General features: G+C 49.2%; 1 protein-coding gene across 1 annotated transcript in view; it reads right to left on the bottom strand.

Annotated features, from left to right (window-relative positions):
- The window catches only part of LOC111157666 (EF-hand calcium binding domain 6), a 202,967-nt gene that overhangs the window by 41,528 nt on the left and 145,512 nt on the right, over positions 1-15,927 (bottom strand). Inside the window, 2 exon segments of the mRNA XM_022519282.1 lie at positions 4,077-4,232; positions 8,023-8,217. Coding sequence (XP_022374990.1) covers positions 4,077-4,232; positions 8,023-8,217 — 351 coding nt within the window.

Raw genomic sequence — 15,927 nt, 5'->3', positions numbered from 1 at the left:
GGGATCACTGTCACTCTGGCACTGACACCCAAACTTTCTGTCAGGAGGGCAGAGTGTATATCAAAGAAGCACAGTGTGGAATGTTGGTAAGCTGGAGAGAGAAGTTTCTAGAGATTCAGATATCTGCTTCTAAAGAAAACAAGCCAAGAGCTGTGCTTTTCCAACCCACAGCTGCAGAGCGGCCTTCCATGGGCCCTGCGTTGCTGGCTCACATGACGGAGACATGGAGGAAAAGGCTAATCAACTCTATTTCATCAGCAGGATAAATTGCCAACTTGGTATTAAAATTTAGTAATAAAATCAAATGCATATGCTAATCGCAGTATTATTTAGAAAAGTCTATTTTGGATCTGGAAACGAATAATCTACATATAATTACAAATAACAGAGATATTTATCATCAAGAGGTCTTTGAGAAGAAACAAGCAACCAAGCATTGGATTCTTATTAAGGTTTCAATTTGTAAAAAAGTTGATCACCCCTATTGAAAGGTGGACTACAGAAATCCCACAGTCTTTTTGTTGTTACTTAGAAAAGTATCAATCCTAACTATGTTTTAACAAGACTCTCTTATAATCATTTAGTTAATTATTTATCTGGTGCTGTTTTTCTATGATTTATTCATTGAATGCATATGAATTCTCGTTCAGTTGGAAATACATTTAGTGAAAGGAAGTCCTGTTTAAGGAAGAAGAGAACGTATAGGCATATTTTGGAGGAAATGATCCTTCTTTTCATTATGTGCGCACACACACACACACACACACACACACACAGAGGCACTGAACTTCTCTCAGGTCAAACACGATGGAGCAATGGCTTCAACATTTTAAGGAAAAATGATTTTCTCCCTAGGATTCTATGCTCAGATGGCTAGCAATCTGTCTGAAGGAGATTAAACAATTTTTTCAGACAAAGAACTCTGAAAATGTATTTCCTGCCCACCTTTTCTTAGAAAGTTACTTCAGGAAGTACTCCAGCAAAGTAAGAATGTAAATTAGCAACAAAAAGGCATGTGGTGTGGGAAACAGGGGATCCAACCCTGTCAGGGAACAATAGGGACAGACCTGGGATAGGACAATGGTTGGGGAGGGGCAGGCTGTAGGACAGAGGGCACCTGGGGAAACCCATCAGAATAGGAAGTGGATGGAAGGCTGGGGAAAGCTAAAGGTTGACAATGTTGAATTTTACCTGAGCCCGGTATTCCTAGAAAAAAGCTCTTTATATTTTTGGAAACAGCTTACACAAAGAATCACCTTTCCCCATATGACTTAGAAAAGATACATGGACACCAAGGCAGACACAAGTTCAGGGATGGTGCCACAGGGAAGAAAACTACTTTTCATTCATGACCTGGGCACTGAACAGTATTTACGTAGGCATAATTGTGAAATGCTGGTTGATGGTTTTTGAGCTTCAGAATCAACCTATGAATCAAGCACAAAAGACCTGGGTATGGGTCCAGGACAGAAGGTTACATGTAACTATCTTCTCCCCAGAGTAAAACTGTGCCTGGCTGAAGATGGGACGGACAAGCAAGCAGCAGAGGGACAGAGGCAGAAGGAGGACGGGGTGCTGATACTCACAGAAGTCAGAAGTGTCACTCTGCCCTGACAATAAAGAAAAAGCTGAACAACCTGAAAACCAATAGCTTTTCTTGTCCCATCAGAAAGCTGACATCACAGGGCAAAACATCACCCCTAAATCTGGAGGGATCTGGGCAAACACAGAGAATTACAGCCAAGGTGTGCTTTCCTGGATGAAATGCCTTTGGAGCCAGAAGCTAGAAGGAACATGTCAAGGATAGTGAGAGAAACAGGAGGAGGCTGTGTATGGACTGTGTGTGGTTGAGAAACTCGTGGGGGCCCATCTATATCTAGAAGTAGGAATGAAATTGGGGTGAAAAAGAGAAGGACTGAATGCCCCCCCCATTAGACATCACAAGGCAGGGACATGCAAACCCAAACCACAATGAGGTGTCACCCTCTACCTGTCAGAGTGGCTAGGATGAACCCCACAGGAAACCCCAGGTGTCCGCGAGGATATGGAGAGAAAGACACCCTCGTGCACTGCAGGTGGGAAGGCAAACTGGGGCAGCCACTGCAGGAAACGGTATGGAGGATCCTCAAAAAGTTAAAAACAGAACCACCCTAAGTTCCAGCAACTACTGGGTATTTATTTAAAGCATAAAAATCATTAACTCAAGGGGATACATGCACTCTTATGTTTGTAGCAGCATGATCTATAATAACCAGACTATGGAAGCAGGCCAAGTGCCTGCTGGTAGACAAATGGATAAGGAAGATGTGGTGGGTATTTGTGTATCTTTATTTTTTTTAAGATTTTATTTATTTATTTGTGAGAGAGAGAGAGAGAAAGCGCACACACAAGCAGGCAGAGTGGCAGGCAGAGGCGGAGAGAGAAGCAGGCTCCCCGCGGAGCAAGAAGCCCGATGCAGGACTCTATCCCAGGACCCCGGGATCATGACCTGAGCCGAAGGCAGTGGCTTAACCGAATGAGCCACCCAGGAGTCCCTCTATATTTGAATATTACTCAGCCATGAAGAAGAATGAAATCTTGCCATTTGCAGCAACACAGATGGAGCTAGAGGGTATTATGCTGAGTGAAATATGTCCATCAGAGAAAGACAAATACCATAGGATTTCATTCATATGTGGAATTTAAAAAACAAAACAAATGAGCAAAGGAAAAGAGAGAGACAGAGAGAGAGAGAGAGAGAGAGAGAGAAGAAGCAGACTCTTACCTATAGAGAACACACACACTGCTGGTTCCCAGAGGGCAGAGGGGTGTGGATTTGGGTGAATAGGGGATGGGATTAAAGAATTGGCTTATCATGATGAAAAAAAAGAAAAGAAAAAATAAAATAATTATATCATCAAATAAAGGAAAGAAAAATAGAAGGACTTCTCTAAGAGTCTGTGTGGGAAGCATTTAGACCCCATGTCCCTCCCGAATTCCAAGCGTCTGGGAAGCTGTCCCCTCCCCCCAGCATAAGATGGGGGCTCTGGAATCGGCTTTCCGGAGAAAAGTGGGTGTCCTAGTGCTGATAGGGTGTGTTCTTAACAAAAAGAGGGTTTAAGTGGAAACTTCTATCTTGACTTTACTAGGGCTTCGTAACAAAATGCCACAGAGTAGTGTGTGGCTTAAAACACCACACATTTCTTCCCTTACAGTTCTGAGCACCAGCGGTCAGTTTCATCTGGCCAAGGTCAAGGTGTTGGCAGGATTGCATTCCTTCTACAGGAGGAATCTAGAAAGTTTCTCAGAATTAAAGAGCAAGAGAAAGGCCACTCGGGCTGACAGAGGGGCGTCTGAACACTCTGGAAAAAGATTTTACCACTGGTGGTGTGGTGGGGGGTTTCATCAGTGGTAGGAAAAACACAGAAAACTATGCAAAAAGACAAAAATCATTATTAATTCTGGGGAACCCAAAATGCTACGTAGGAAGGTAAAAGTGATCCATGAAACAGGTCACGATGTCATAAACCCCGAACATGGATCTCCCGAAACTGTGAGGCAGCCACACAGGGACCCTGGGAGAAAAGCCTGTGGGTTTGCACGGAGAGGTGGAGGCTGAGCCGGTGAGGCGGTCAGTGCTCCGTGATGGGAGAAGGAAAGTTAAAGCCACATCTTCCTGGTCTGGAGTCAACAGACTCTGCCTGAAAGTTACAAACCAGGAAGCAGCATAGAAGCTTGTCACTTAGAAGCATGAATTAAGTGCCATGTGCTACCTGTGAAAGCGTCAGCTTTGTGGGCCGTGGGGACGGGGAAATACGGAACCCTCTGACTCCCACCAAAGGGCATGGAGAAGGTGGGGGAAGCAAAGCTAATGTTAGCGGTGGGGGGGCAGGGGTTACGCTGCTGATCGCCATGGGGAGGATAGACGTGCGCCCCCCTTGTGCTTTGGGTTGACTCCATGGAGCCTGGCCGCCGGGAGGCCCGGAGGTTACCGCACTGCTTGAAAGCACAGACAGGAAGAAGTGAAAGCAACGCGCCAACTGGCGTTCCAGTCCCGGGACCATGTGAGAAGCGCCGTGAAGCCCGCGGAGGAGAACCTGTTTAGAAGGTCGGTCAGTTCCTCTTCCGTGAGAGAGCAGCCACACTCCTGCAGCACCTTGTGCATCCTGCCCATGGACATGTAGCCGTTTCTGGATTTGTCCAGTTTGGTGAGGGCTTTGCTGATATCTTGGTAATGGTCCTTAAGCTTTTCCCTGAAAGAGAAGACATGTTAGACACCCCAAAGCCAGGAAAACAAATCGTGTCTTTAAAGCAAGAGCTCCATGACTGTTCTGATGGTGGTCTGCGGCTCATCGAAGAACTGATTTGGAAGATGTTTTGCAGCATTGGTGTAATGCTTACATTAAAAGGTATTCTGGAAACAAGACTAGGTCTGTATCATCATCATGTTATTATTATTATCACTAGCAACACTGTGTTAGAGAAATTACAGCATTTTTTTTTTTTACTAGAATGGGTACTTTAAAAATAGAACAAGGAATTAAGACCTAGAGTGATATTACAGACTTGTGAACTGCATCTTGATTGTCCCATGAAAACCCGCGGAGCACCCACTGCGTGCTGGCTACTGCTCTGCGTACTGGGATGCAGAGCGGGGCTGAGAAGACCCACAGTGGGAATGGGGCTGCCATTCCCACGGGGCGGTGCAGGTGGGCCCCAGTGGGAAGGTGGCACTTGAGTAGAGACCGGTGTTAACCCCAAATAGCTCTCCTGGGCCCCAGGACAGCCAGCTCCAAGGCCCTAAGACATGGGTGCAGGAGCTCAGGGAGCAAGGAAGGTGGACAGGCTCTCAGTGTTAGCTGGGGAGAATGGGTACCCTGGGACCGCTGGCTTTTTATCAGATACTGTGTTGTTAACACAGCCGCCATTTGTGGGCATCAATGGGCAAGCCAGGAGCTGTGCTGTCTTTGTGTACGTTCCCTCCCACTGATGCTTCTCAACGACCCAGCAAGGGAGGTGGGTAACTATGACCACATTTTACAGACATGGAACGGAGAGTGCCCGGAGTCTCCGTGCAGTCAGGGCATGACACGACCTGCCTCTCGCGGGGACAGACAGGGTCCAGCTGTAGCTTCTGCTGGAGGCTGTTTTCCTTGCAGAACATGTTCAAGTTTCTATAAACCCATTTTTTAGGAAAATTCTTCCCTGACCAAAAAAAAATATATATATATTTTGTTAAAGGACTAAAAAAGTATGGAAATCTTTAGGGATGTACCATCTTGCACCTGACCTTGGTGGATTGATTATCAACTCCATGACCTTGGGCTCACCCAGATCTCTAAAAAGAGAGACTTCCTTCCTACTGACCCGAGCAACATGCTTGTCTGGGGGGCTCAGACTCGGGCTTGGCTGTGGGGTTCTTATTCAGGGAAGAGAATGTGGTATAAATTCCAAACACCGAATCTTTGCTGGTAATTGTCTACAACCTCAGAGATGTATTTGCGAAAAAAACAGTTCCTTGAGCATGCCTAGAAGAAAGAATCCAGAAGGACAGAACAGTGGAGAAGAGAGAAAGTTGAGTGGGAGCACGCAGGTAAGGAGGGGGAGTGGGGCTGCCTTGGAAGCCACGTGGGCTATCCAACCCCTGTCCTCACTGGCCTCCAGTGTGGAGGTGGCCCACTGAGTGTTTGAGTGACTGATACAAATGAATTGCATTAACTGTTCTGCAAATGTATACCAACAGCGGCAACATTTTGGATCCCTTTACAGGTGTGTGCTGAACTCAGTCCCATACTACAAAATGACTACTCGTCATCACCACTATTATATTCCACTTAATCCTCCAAGATGAAAGCAAATGAAGGTATAAAAAAATCAAAACATTTTTTGAGATCCATATTTTTAGGAAATTGAGGCATTCAGCATTTCTTGGACGGGTTTCTACGCAGTAATTATTTCCCTTGCAGAGTCAACGCACACAGAGTAAATGAGGGTTTGGAGCATTGACCGCTTCATGCCGAATGGAAGCGATGGAAGCCCACACTCAGGGACAATCTGCTGCTGCTCTCAGTTGTGTCTGGTTCCTCATCTGGACAGAGAATCAGAGGTCTGAAGAGGGCACTGTCATGGCCAGTGGGACGGCCACAGAGCCCTGCCCGACATGGCCTTGCTGGGCCGGGCTTCACTGATTTTGCTTGTATACTGCCCCCACCTCATCCCCCATCCGCCTCTCAGAACAGGCTAGGGGCTGTGCGGCTAGTTCACCAATGCAGCTCTGGTCCCAGATCTTCAACTCAGACTTGGGCAAAAAGGAAGAGAGCATGGAAAAATAAATATGAGTTTTAAAAAGGATTTTTCTTAATTTCCAAAATGTATTTAGAGCACTCCAAACAAATAAATTCTCTTAGATTTAAGAGGAAAATATAAATTTTGGTCACCTGACATGAACCTGAATCTTGTCTTTCTCATCAGAGGAGGCAGAAGACCCCAGTTATTTGCCAATGTAATAATCCGATGTCTTTGGGAAAGCGGAAGTTGGTCAGACATTTTTGTGAAATCAGGCTTGTCTTTTTTGGTAAAGAAAGTGTGATTGTGGCAAGGAGGACAGGGTGAGTGTGAGTCAGCTAACCGAGCCTGGTGATCTGAGATGCACGGTCTGATGGCTCGCAGTTCGCACAATAAACAGACACACGGGAGGGGAGAGAATGTTCCGAGAGCGTGCCAAGATGTGAGATTTCTCTCGGAGCCTCATTACTCACCAGTGGCAGGAGGGAAGACACGAGTGGGTAATGAGGCCAGCCCTGTCTGGTAAAGATAAATTCCACTTTTTCATTAGTTTTATGGCATATTTGATTTATACCAATCTTGCACATATTTTTACTTTAATCCTCACAAACTCAATTCTCTTCCTCCAGGCTTTCTAACTCAGTAACTTTGACATACTTCAGAGGTGTCTTTGAACTGCTTTTCTCTTAAACCCATCTTAGCTATTACCTTTCCTCCTGTGCCCTTGTGAGTTTTTATTTCCTTTGCGGACTCTTTAGCAACAACTCATTGGCTCATTCAGGTGCCGTCTGAGGTGGTGAGGACAGACAGCTGAAGTGACAGATGGGAGACAGAAAGACAGAGGAGAGCATCACAGGGTTAAGGCAGAGCTGTGGAGTGAGGATGGAGTCCCAGCCGCGGTGAGTGCTGACGGGTGACCATCAGGACCTAGGACAGATCAAGAACATCCGTCCACTGCTTTAGGGCTCTACTGAAGGCGGCAACATTTTCTCCTGTGTCATATATTTCTTACGTAGGACATTAGTAACTAGTTTTAAACTAGTAAGGCTCCCCAACCGAATCCGACCCATCACCTTTTGACATAATTCCAATCACAACACACATACTGGTTAAAATGTCATTTCCCATTAGCCCTTGATCACATTTCCATAGTCTCTGTGAAGCTAATAGGCACGTACTTTTTCATATTCCTTGGGGCCCCATTGTATAAGCCAGCGTACCCACTGGGATCGCAGGTGTCCCTTTTAGCTGTTGTTGAAGACATAGCGCAAATCGTGTCTTCCAAACCGCTCAACTGTTTGCTTCGACTACATTATTTCCTTGGGGTATAGTCCCCCAAGTACTGAGTTAAAGAATATGTTTGTTCATTCATTCATTCATTCATTCAACAGAGGTTTGCGGGGTGTCTATGGGGTGTCAGGAACGGTTCTGCACTGCGTGAACTTGCCTTCTAGTTGGGCAGGGGCAGAGCCCAGGGGTATAGTTTAGTAAACACCTAAAATATTCTCCAGGGTGACCTACAGAATAAGAAGAGTGTGAGACTGTCACCCGATAAGACAGGGTTGGCTAATAGCCTTTTAGCTCCTTTATACTCTGCGACCTGCTGCTCATTTCTAGAATCTACAGCAGCAAAGGAGTATTAGAATTTCATGACAACTTTGTGGGCACTGGGAGGTACTACTTTAAAACCACTTTTGCTACAAGGGCATGTCGAACAGGCGGCCCCCAATAGCGGGGCCACGATACTCATGCGCTTACCTGACCAGCACGGCCCTGTCCATGCTCTGCTCCAGCTGCTTGACCTCCTCCTGAATCTGCTGGGGCTTCGTGAAATGACCCATGAAGTTGAAGTAGTCCTCTACGTAGGGCTGATGCATGTCTGCTGAGTACTTAATCCCCAATTTCTGTAAAAATTCTTGGTAAGTAATGTGCCCTCTTCCCTCGGTGTCATAGCTTTGAAAACAAACAGACAAGACCGTCATCAGTAGCCATCGCGGTGTGCGAGCTGGAAATGCAGACTCAGGACTCAGGATGCAGGACCCAGACCTGATCTGACTCAGCATTTGACAAGATCCCCAGACAAGGAGGCACAGGCTTGTCGAAGTTGGAAACCCACTGCTCTCATCCACGGAAAGGTCACACCTCCTGAGAGGTGACCTTGGCCACCCCAGGAAAGAGCAACCAAACTCATTCACTTGTCCCTCTGTTAGAAAAATGGTTGTGACCACAGAAAATTAAAATCAAACCTGCCATTCATTCAACAGTTTTTTTAATTTTTTTTTTATTGAGCACCTACATGTGAGGCAACTATGCTAAAGTTTAGAAGAAAGTCTTTCAAAAAGCATATTCAATCTTAAAACTTAAATAAATGAATGCCATTTGATTCAAATCCCCCATTTCCTCTTTGAAGAGATGCCAATTATATACAACCAGCGAGCGAGCCCAGTAAGGAAAACAAGAACTATGCTATGTACCTTTTATGTCATTTTCTATTATTGAGATGCTTCTGAATTATAATTCATTAAAAAAGGCATAATGGAAGGTTTTTTAATCTCCCAGCATATTCAAATAGAATAGAATTACTTCAATAAAAAATTTTAAGGCAAATTGCCAATTTCCCTTAAAGAAAAAAAAAGCATTTATTTTTACGGAAAGATCTTGATCCTCATCTGACCGATAAAAATGGCATTTGCGGACGTGACTTTTCCCAGATGATTTCCAAGCTACAAGGACCAAGACTGTATCTGAACAATGTCGTGGGCATAATTCTCTAGCAGGTTCTTCGGACGCTCGTCTGAGCGTGAGTACAGGCGGCTTTAATGTGTGCGGCCGAGCTTCCCTCTGCTCGTTAACTGACCACACGTGGAAAAACCTGCAGGATCCCATGCTTGCTCGCCTCCGACACACAGAGACCTCTGTGACCGTTTCATTTGAGCAGGGGTTGGGGGGTAGGAAGTTTAGGCAAACCCTTCATGCACTTGTGCTAAAACCCGCAGAGCATCCCGGGAGTTGGCATGCCATCTGTCCTCCCCCAAGACCAAGTGGGCTGTTCCCTGAAGTGCCTGCAGAGCTGGGTGGGGGGGCCCTTCTTCTCCACTTGTCACTTCTGTGTCCTACACGTCTGCTACGTATCTGACTTCCACCTGCCCTACTGGCATCCAGACCCACCGTGATCAGGTACTCTGGCTTACAAGGAAAGGAGGTTCTCCTCCAGCAACTGCGAGGCAGCACAGGGTGGAGAACTCCAGGCCTAACAGATGCTCACCCGCCCTGAGACCCTGGCAAGGCCCTCGGCCAGTCTGGGGCTCTGGTTCCTCCTCTGCGAGCCACTGAAGGCCTTCCTAGACCCGGGTCTCAGGCCAGTGCCCTGACTGCTGCTCTTACGATATTTACGGGACCACCTGAGGCCTTTCCAGGTGTCTGTCATTAGTGCGACCTTAGTACTTGTACCCCCACCCCGCAAATGCCATTCTCCCTTGTATCCAGTGAATTTTTTTTTTTTTTTTTAAGATTTTATGTGTTTATTTGACAGAGAGAGAGAGAGATCACAAGTAGGCAGAGCAGCAGGCAGAGAGAGAGAGAGAGAGAGAGGGAAGCAGGCTCCCTGCTGAGCAGAGAGCCCGATGTGGAGCTCAATCCCAGGACCCTGGGATCATGACCTGAGCTGAAGGCAGAGGCTTAACCCACTGAGCCACCCAGGCGACCCTTGGTTTCTAAAACAGAACCAAGTGACACACCCAAAAAAGGAGGCCCGTGGGGTCTCTGGCTGCCAAGGCACATCCTGTGGTCTGGGGAGGGCAGTGACCCTCCAGGCCCCATGGGGTCTTCTAGCAAACAGCTCTTCCTGCGGCTGGTGGTTAGAACCTAGCTGCAGAAAGGGCAGGTTATTTTCTATCCATGTCCCCGGGAAGGGAAGGGGAAGGGGTGCCACTTCTGAGCTCCTGGGGTGGTGCCAGGGTCACACCTCTCTCCCCAAACTGCCTCGGGCCTGACTAGCCTGGGGCCAAGCAGAGTGACGTGGTCCCACGACTTTGCTCAGGACACCCCTTGAATAAATCTCTCCAAGGCTCCCCGTTCCTCCAGGAGGGCTCCTGAAAGACTGCTGTGGAGACCACTCCCTGACCAATGACCCCTCTCTCTTCCTAAGTCAAAAGTGCGGTGTCTCCACTTCGGTCTGGACTTCCTCTGCACCCACGGTGAGGATCGATGGGTAAATGTGCCATGGGGAGTAGACCAGGGCCCGGCACCCAGCGAGTGCCCGCTGGGGTTTGCTGCTGCCATTCACCATCCAAAGGCTCGACCGCATCTTTAGAACGTGCCTTCTGTCCCTGCTGGATGGCAAGTTTCTTGAGGGACAACCACCAGCGACCATGCCGTGTTACCCTTACAACAAACTCCCGGCGCCGGGCCACAGGCCTCGCGAAGCTTGGTCATCAGTTCTTGTCTGCTGAGCCACTGCGTACAAAGGACACGTGTTCCTAAGGAAGCACGTGTCATGCACAAGAGATTACTGACAACAAACTCTAAATCATGACACTTGAACTGAATGAAAAGACACTTCTTAATTACTTCATCAATAAGGATCATAAACATTCTATTCTCGCAAAAGAACAGAAGACCAGATTGCACAATTGCAACTAAAATATTGTTATGAATGGGGATAATAAGAGAGTCAATTCAGCTGACATAACCTCACCCTTCATTATATAATCCTTTGTGTAACATTTTAAAAAATCAACTTGTCTATAAAGGTTGAATTTTAAAATGGCTCGGCAACAGATGTGCTAGCGAAAATGTGCCCATACACAGAGGACCCGTAAAAGCTTGCATTTGCATGTGGCCATGGCCACTAATTTATGATATAATCCGATTCCTCTGTCCATTTATCGCGTATCCAGCAATTCAGTTCAACACACAATTTGAATACGTTCACATCGATGGTTTTGCTTTGCTCCAAGTCTTAGTCCTTTATGCCCAGCTGAGGCACGATTCTTATGTCATTGGTAATCCCACCGTCTACCACCTCTGACCCCAGAGTTAGAGGGTCTGTCGACCCCGGCCAGGCAGCTGAGGCAGACGTGTCACCTTATGCAGCTTGGGACATACAGATCTTCTCAGGTGTCACCCACAAGGGTGGTCTGATGGCTCCCATCCCTGTCCTTCAGGGTACAGCCTCCCCTTGCCCGAGTTGGCCACGGCCACCAGGGCACAGTCAGCAAGTCCTGGTGGTGTCCCAGGCTCTGGGGCCATCCAGGGCCATGATCCCTCCATGGTGCTCCCCAGTGAGGGGTGGTCTGGCCTTGAATAAAGCCAGGCCGGCAGGGGAAACGCACTCCTTCAAAGACCACCCCCCCGGAGAGCCTGACAACTTGGATCACGAGAAGTTCTCTATGATGAGCTAGGAGCCCACCTGGCCAGTTATCCCCAAGTACTTCCAAAACTCCCTCCCAGCTACCGTGTCCCGTTCAGTGTCCTCTTTCCTAATCTAAAGACCTGGTTCATTGGATGCTTTCAAGTCTTCTCCCCGCTCTGGGCTGTCCTTGTCTCAGTGGCCCACAGCACGGCACCCCCAAGGCTCTGGCCGTGGCTGAGCCCACGCAGACGGCCAGGCTTCCCGGGAACTGGGAGTCACAGCTTCTCCCACGAGTTGGTGCATTCAGCACAGGTACCTTGCATAGTCTTTCCATGTTGGAAGACCATGATACAACTTACCTACCATATCAAGAAACGTGCAAAAATTGGGCCTCCATAACCCCCAACACCTTCCCTCAATTCCACTTGATCAAGACCACTAATCGCATACTGTTAATTGGGAGACGTGCCTCCCTGCACCAGCCTTCCGGTCATGTTTCTAAAGCATTGTCTTCATAGCATTTCCAGCAAAGTCGGTTTTAAATCCAAAATAGTTGAATTCCGTCTAATGAATGGAGCTACAGGAGGTGCTCTGCCTGCTGAGCAGGTCCCTGAAGAAGTGCCTCCCTCAGTGGGCCCCCTGGTGCTGGTGGTCCACAAGCTGGATAGGCTCTGGGTCTCAGGCTGTGCTGTGATGGGCAGTGTCCTTCCTCTCCCATCCCGGAGGCCCCCCTCCTCCGGGCTCTGGGCCTCTGCTCACTGGGGTGCCCATCCTCCACCTCTGGCTAATGACTGTTTATCAAGACTCAGCTCAGGCCTCGCATCTCCCAGGGTTGTCGGGGGGTGGGGGATCCGCTCCCTAAATACCGGTCCAGCTCCCACCACCCGCGCCATTGTGTTCCGTGCTTACCTTCCCCGCCAAGCTGCGAGCAGCCTACGAGTGGGGGCTGCCTTGTTTCTGGAAACCCAGCCTCCAGCACAAGGCCTGCCACTTAGAAAGTTTCAAGAAATTCCCGCTTCATGATTGCTCGGATGAATGAAGGAATGAATGAATCCACTTCCATCTTGTAATTCATTCTTAGCAATCTCTCCAAAACTACATCAAACACCCCGCTCCTGAAATCTCAGTCCTCCCAGCTCCTGATTTGGCTTCGGCGAGCAGGTTCCCTTTCACACCAGCCTCCTCCAGGCTGGAACATTTTGTTCCTTTCATCCTTGATAAGCCAGCCTACGTCCCGGCTCACTTCACACCACACCGATCGGGCACTTCTCGATTGGTCCAGCGCCTGTGCGGTGATCGGGGGGCTGCAGGGCAGCCCCCGATAGCGGGCGGGAGGGTGTCCCTTTGGGGCCGAAGCCCACCCAAGCCCATGCGATCCTACAGCTCTGTAGGCGCCCCCACAGGGCTCAATGAAGCCACAAGCTAGAAGCTGGCCGGCTCCCCAAACCATCACTTGGAAGAGAATCACCCAGAAGAGCTGGTAAACGCTGTGGACGCTGGGTGAGTGAGAAACAGAACGTCCGTTTGCTGAGCCACTGAGATGTGGGGCTAAAGTCATTAATTTCCTTCCACAGCACAGACCAGACCCTCTAGACTACTCTAGACACTCTAGAACAGTGCGCTTCACAGGTGCTTAATCAACGTGGAGTGGACAATGGATGCCATCTTTTCTTCTTGTCGGCATTCTATATTTTACTCTAGTTTTTAATTTGTACTTTCGAAAGGGCAGAATGTTATTTGTCTACCCACTTCCCCCTCTCCATTCTGGGGGGCTTTCCTGTTCTGACAAGCAGACTCCCTGAGCTGGTGGCGTGTGTCACGTGGGTCCCAGCTGCCCACGACTTCCATGTGTCCCCAGGGGGAGAACGCCCCTTCCACTGTTAGGGCGACTGGAGGAGGCTCCTGGTGAGTGACAGCCCCTGGCTGGCCAGCAGCCTCTCGCCAGCTCAGCCCCTCCTGCTCCGCAGGGCAGGGGTGGATGTGGGGTGTGGAGCGGGGCGAGGCAGCTGCCATCACCAGCTGACACGGAGTGGTTGAGAGGCGCAGGCCAGGAGGGTGAAGGGGGGTGAGGACGACTGGCTGAGATCACATCATGCACAGAGAATGGGGGCGAAGGCCTCACCACCAGGTCACCATTTATTGTGTCTGCCGAGAATGTCACGGGTGCTTTGTTGTTGTCTTTTCTTTCCCTTTATGCTTTTCTGGATTTTCTGAGACTTCTAAAATGAGTATGCATTCATATCACAATTAGAAAGGAATTTCTAATCTATATGATCTTTTTGCTGCCAGTTTTTATGCTTCTGTATGCCAGGTAGTCTGCCTCTACCGTTTGGTCCCCATCGCCCTCCTATCTGAGAGATGACTGAAGCCAGAGAAGGCGAGCCACTGGCCCCCGTCACACAGCTCGGGGTGGCCACGGGACCAGGTGCAGCTCTCATTCAGAGCACGGCCCTCGGCGAGGCCCAGTAGGTCACTGCCGGTTCTTTTCCCAGTTTCTGCGGGAGCATCAGATCTCACATAACCTCCCCTTCCAGGCTGCAAAAGGCCTATTTGCTCTTCCTAAATCTCTCTTGCACCTGTCACTTCCCTCCCAGTCCTCCCCGCATGGCCAGGAAAGCTCACCACTTCTCATTTGGACCAGTGACAGAGTCCCTAACTCATCTCTGTGCCTCCCCTCCAGCCTCCCATAGGTCGTCCTCCCCACTACGGCCAGAGTGATCTTTCTAGGACACAGGCCTGTGTGGGTCTTTCCCTATTAAACACCTGGGTTTAGGATAGGGTCCCTACATTGTCCTGCCCTTCGTGATTCGGATCAGCAGACGTATGGCCTGCTCTCCTGCCCACCCGAGCCACCTGCACCCTGGGCACCCAGTTATTCTGCAGTCATGGAATGTGACACCCTCCGTTGCCCATTAGCAGAGACGTTCCTCTGGTGACTCTCAACCCTACGCTCATCCTTCTGCATATCTTCTGAGTGACTCCCCCAGTGGCTCGCAGGGAGCTGTGCCCGGTCAGAAGGCGGGAAGAGGGCCACTCTGGTTATTTCCACGTCCCGCTGTGGCTGTGGCCATGGCTGCTGCTCTGCACATGGCTGAGCTTCCAGCAGATTCTGAGGCCGCGCAGGGGTGGAGGCATCTTCCTGACTTCCAAGAAAGACCCTGTTTCTCTTTTGCTCTTCAGTCCTGGGTTGGGAAGCAGTTTCCTGATCTCTGGGTGACCCCTCCCTCCTCTCACACTGTGTGAGCCCACTGGGGCAGCAGCCTCTGGGCTCTGAGTAAGCCCACATTCCCCCTTCAGACTTCTGCCCTCTGACATCTGTATCAGTCACTGTATTCAGCCCTGCTTGGCCAGAGATGGTAGAGTGGTTTCTGCTTTCCTGCCTAGATCCTGGTATGACCATTCCTGAAGCTTCTCCCGTCTTGAATACTCCTCTCCCTTCTTCCGTGGAGGTAATTCCACATGTGACAGATGCCATCATGGGTTTCCCTGTCATCGTTTGTTTTTTGCTCCAGGACACACATCCACACTGCTTCTCCCAGAATCCCTTGCAGGTGGGAGCAGCCATGTGAAGGAACTCGGGCCAACAGAACGTGGGCAAGGTGATGGCCCCATTTCTAGGCCTGGTCTCTACAAGGCTGACCACATGGTCCTCTGTGCTCTTTCCCTTTCTCTGCTGGCAGACACAGAAGATCCAGGGGGTGGTGGGACTCCTGGCCCTTGAACGATTTGAGGGCAGACCCCCTCCCCCAACACTGACACCCACACTAGGTGGAGACATCGTTATCAGGACAAGCCCCTGAGATGTCAGCCCCATTTGTTCCTGCAGCTAGCCTGCCCTGACCAACTCACCGCTCAGACAAATTGAGCATAGCAGAGTGAGGCACAGAGACATTAAGTAACTTTGCAGAGGCCACACAGCTCTAAGGATGGAGGCAAGAGCCATGACTGCACGCCTGGTGGGAGAGCTTTCCCTCTTCACCCCTCACCATCCATGGCGTACAGGCAGCTGAACAAATGCAGATAAAATTCTGACCTGACACAGTTTTCAGCATGGGGCAGACTTTGTACATTTAATAATGTCAAAAAAATGAATAAAGAACCCCGGAACCATTCCAACCTCGCTCCTACAGGTGACAGCTTCCTTCTCCTCCAGGGCCCGCCATCCTCCCACTTTTATCTCCCATCCCCCTTACCATGGTCCCTCCTCTGGCATTTGTCACAGGTGACACTGTCCCCAGCATCTGGGTTACTGCTTGTGTCCCCCTGATGGGTCCCTATCGGGACCAGTCACCTTTCATCATCCAAAAAAT

Source organism: Enhydra lutris, unplaced genomic scaffold, assembly GCF_002288905.1.
Source record: "Enhydra lutris kenyoni isolate GAN:26980312 unplaced genomic scaffold, ASM228890v2 scaffoldscaffold55, whole genome shotgun sequence".
NCBI classification, from domain to species: Eukaryota; Metazoa; Chordata; class Mammalia; order Carnivora; family Mustelidae; genus Enhydra; species Enhydra lutris.
Note: the sequence above shows the minus strand (reverse complement) of the source record. Positions and strands in the feature narration are given on the sequence as shown.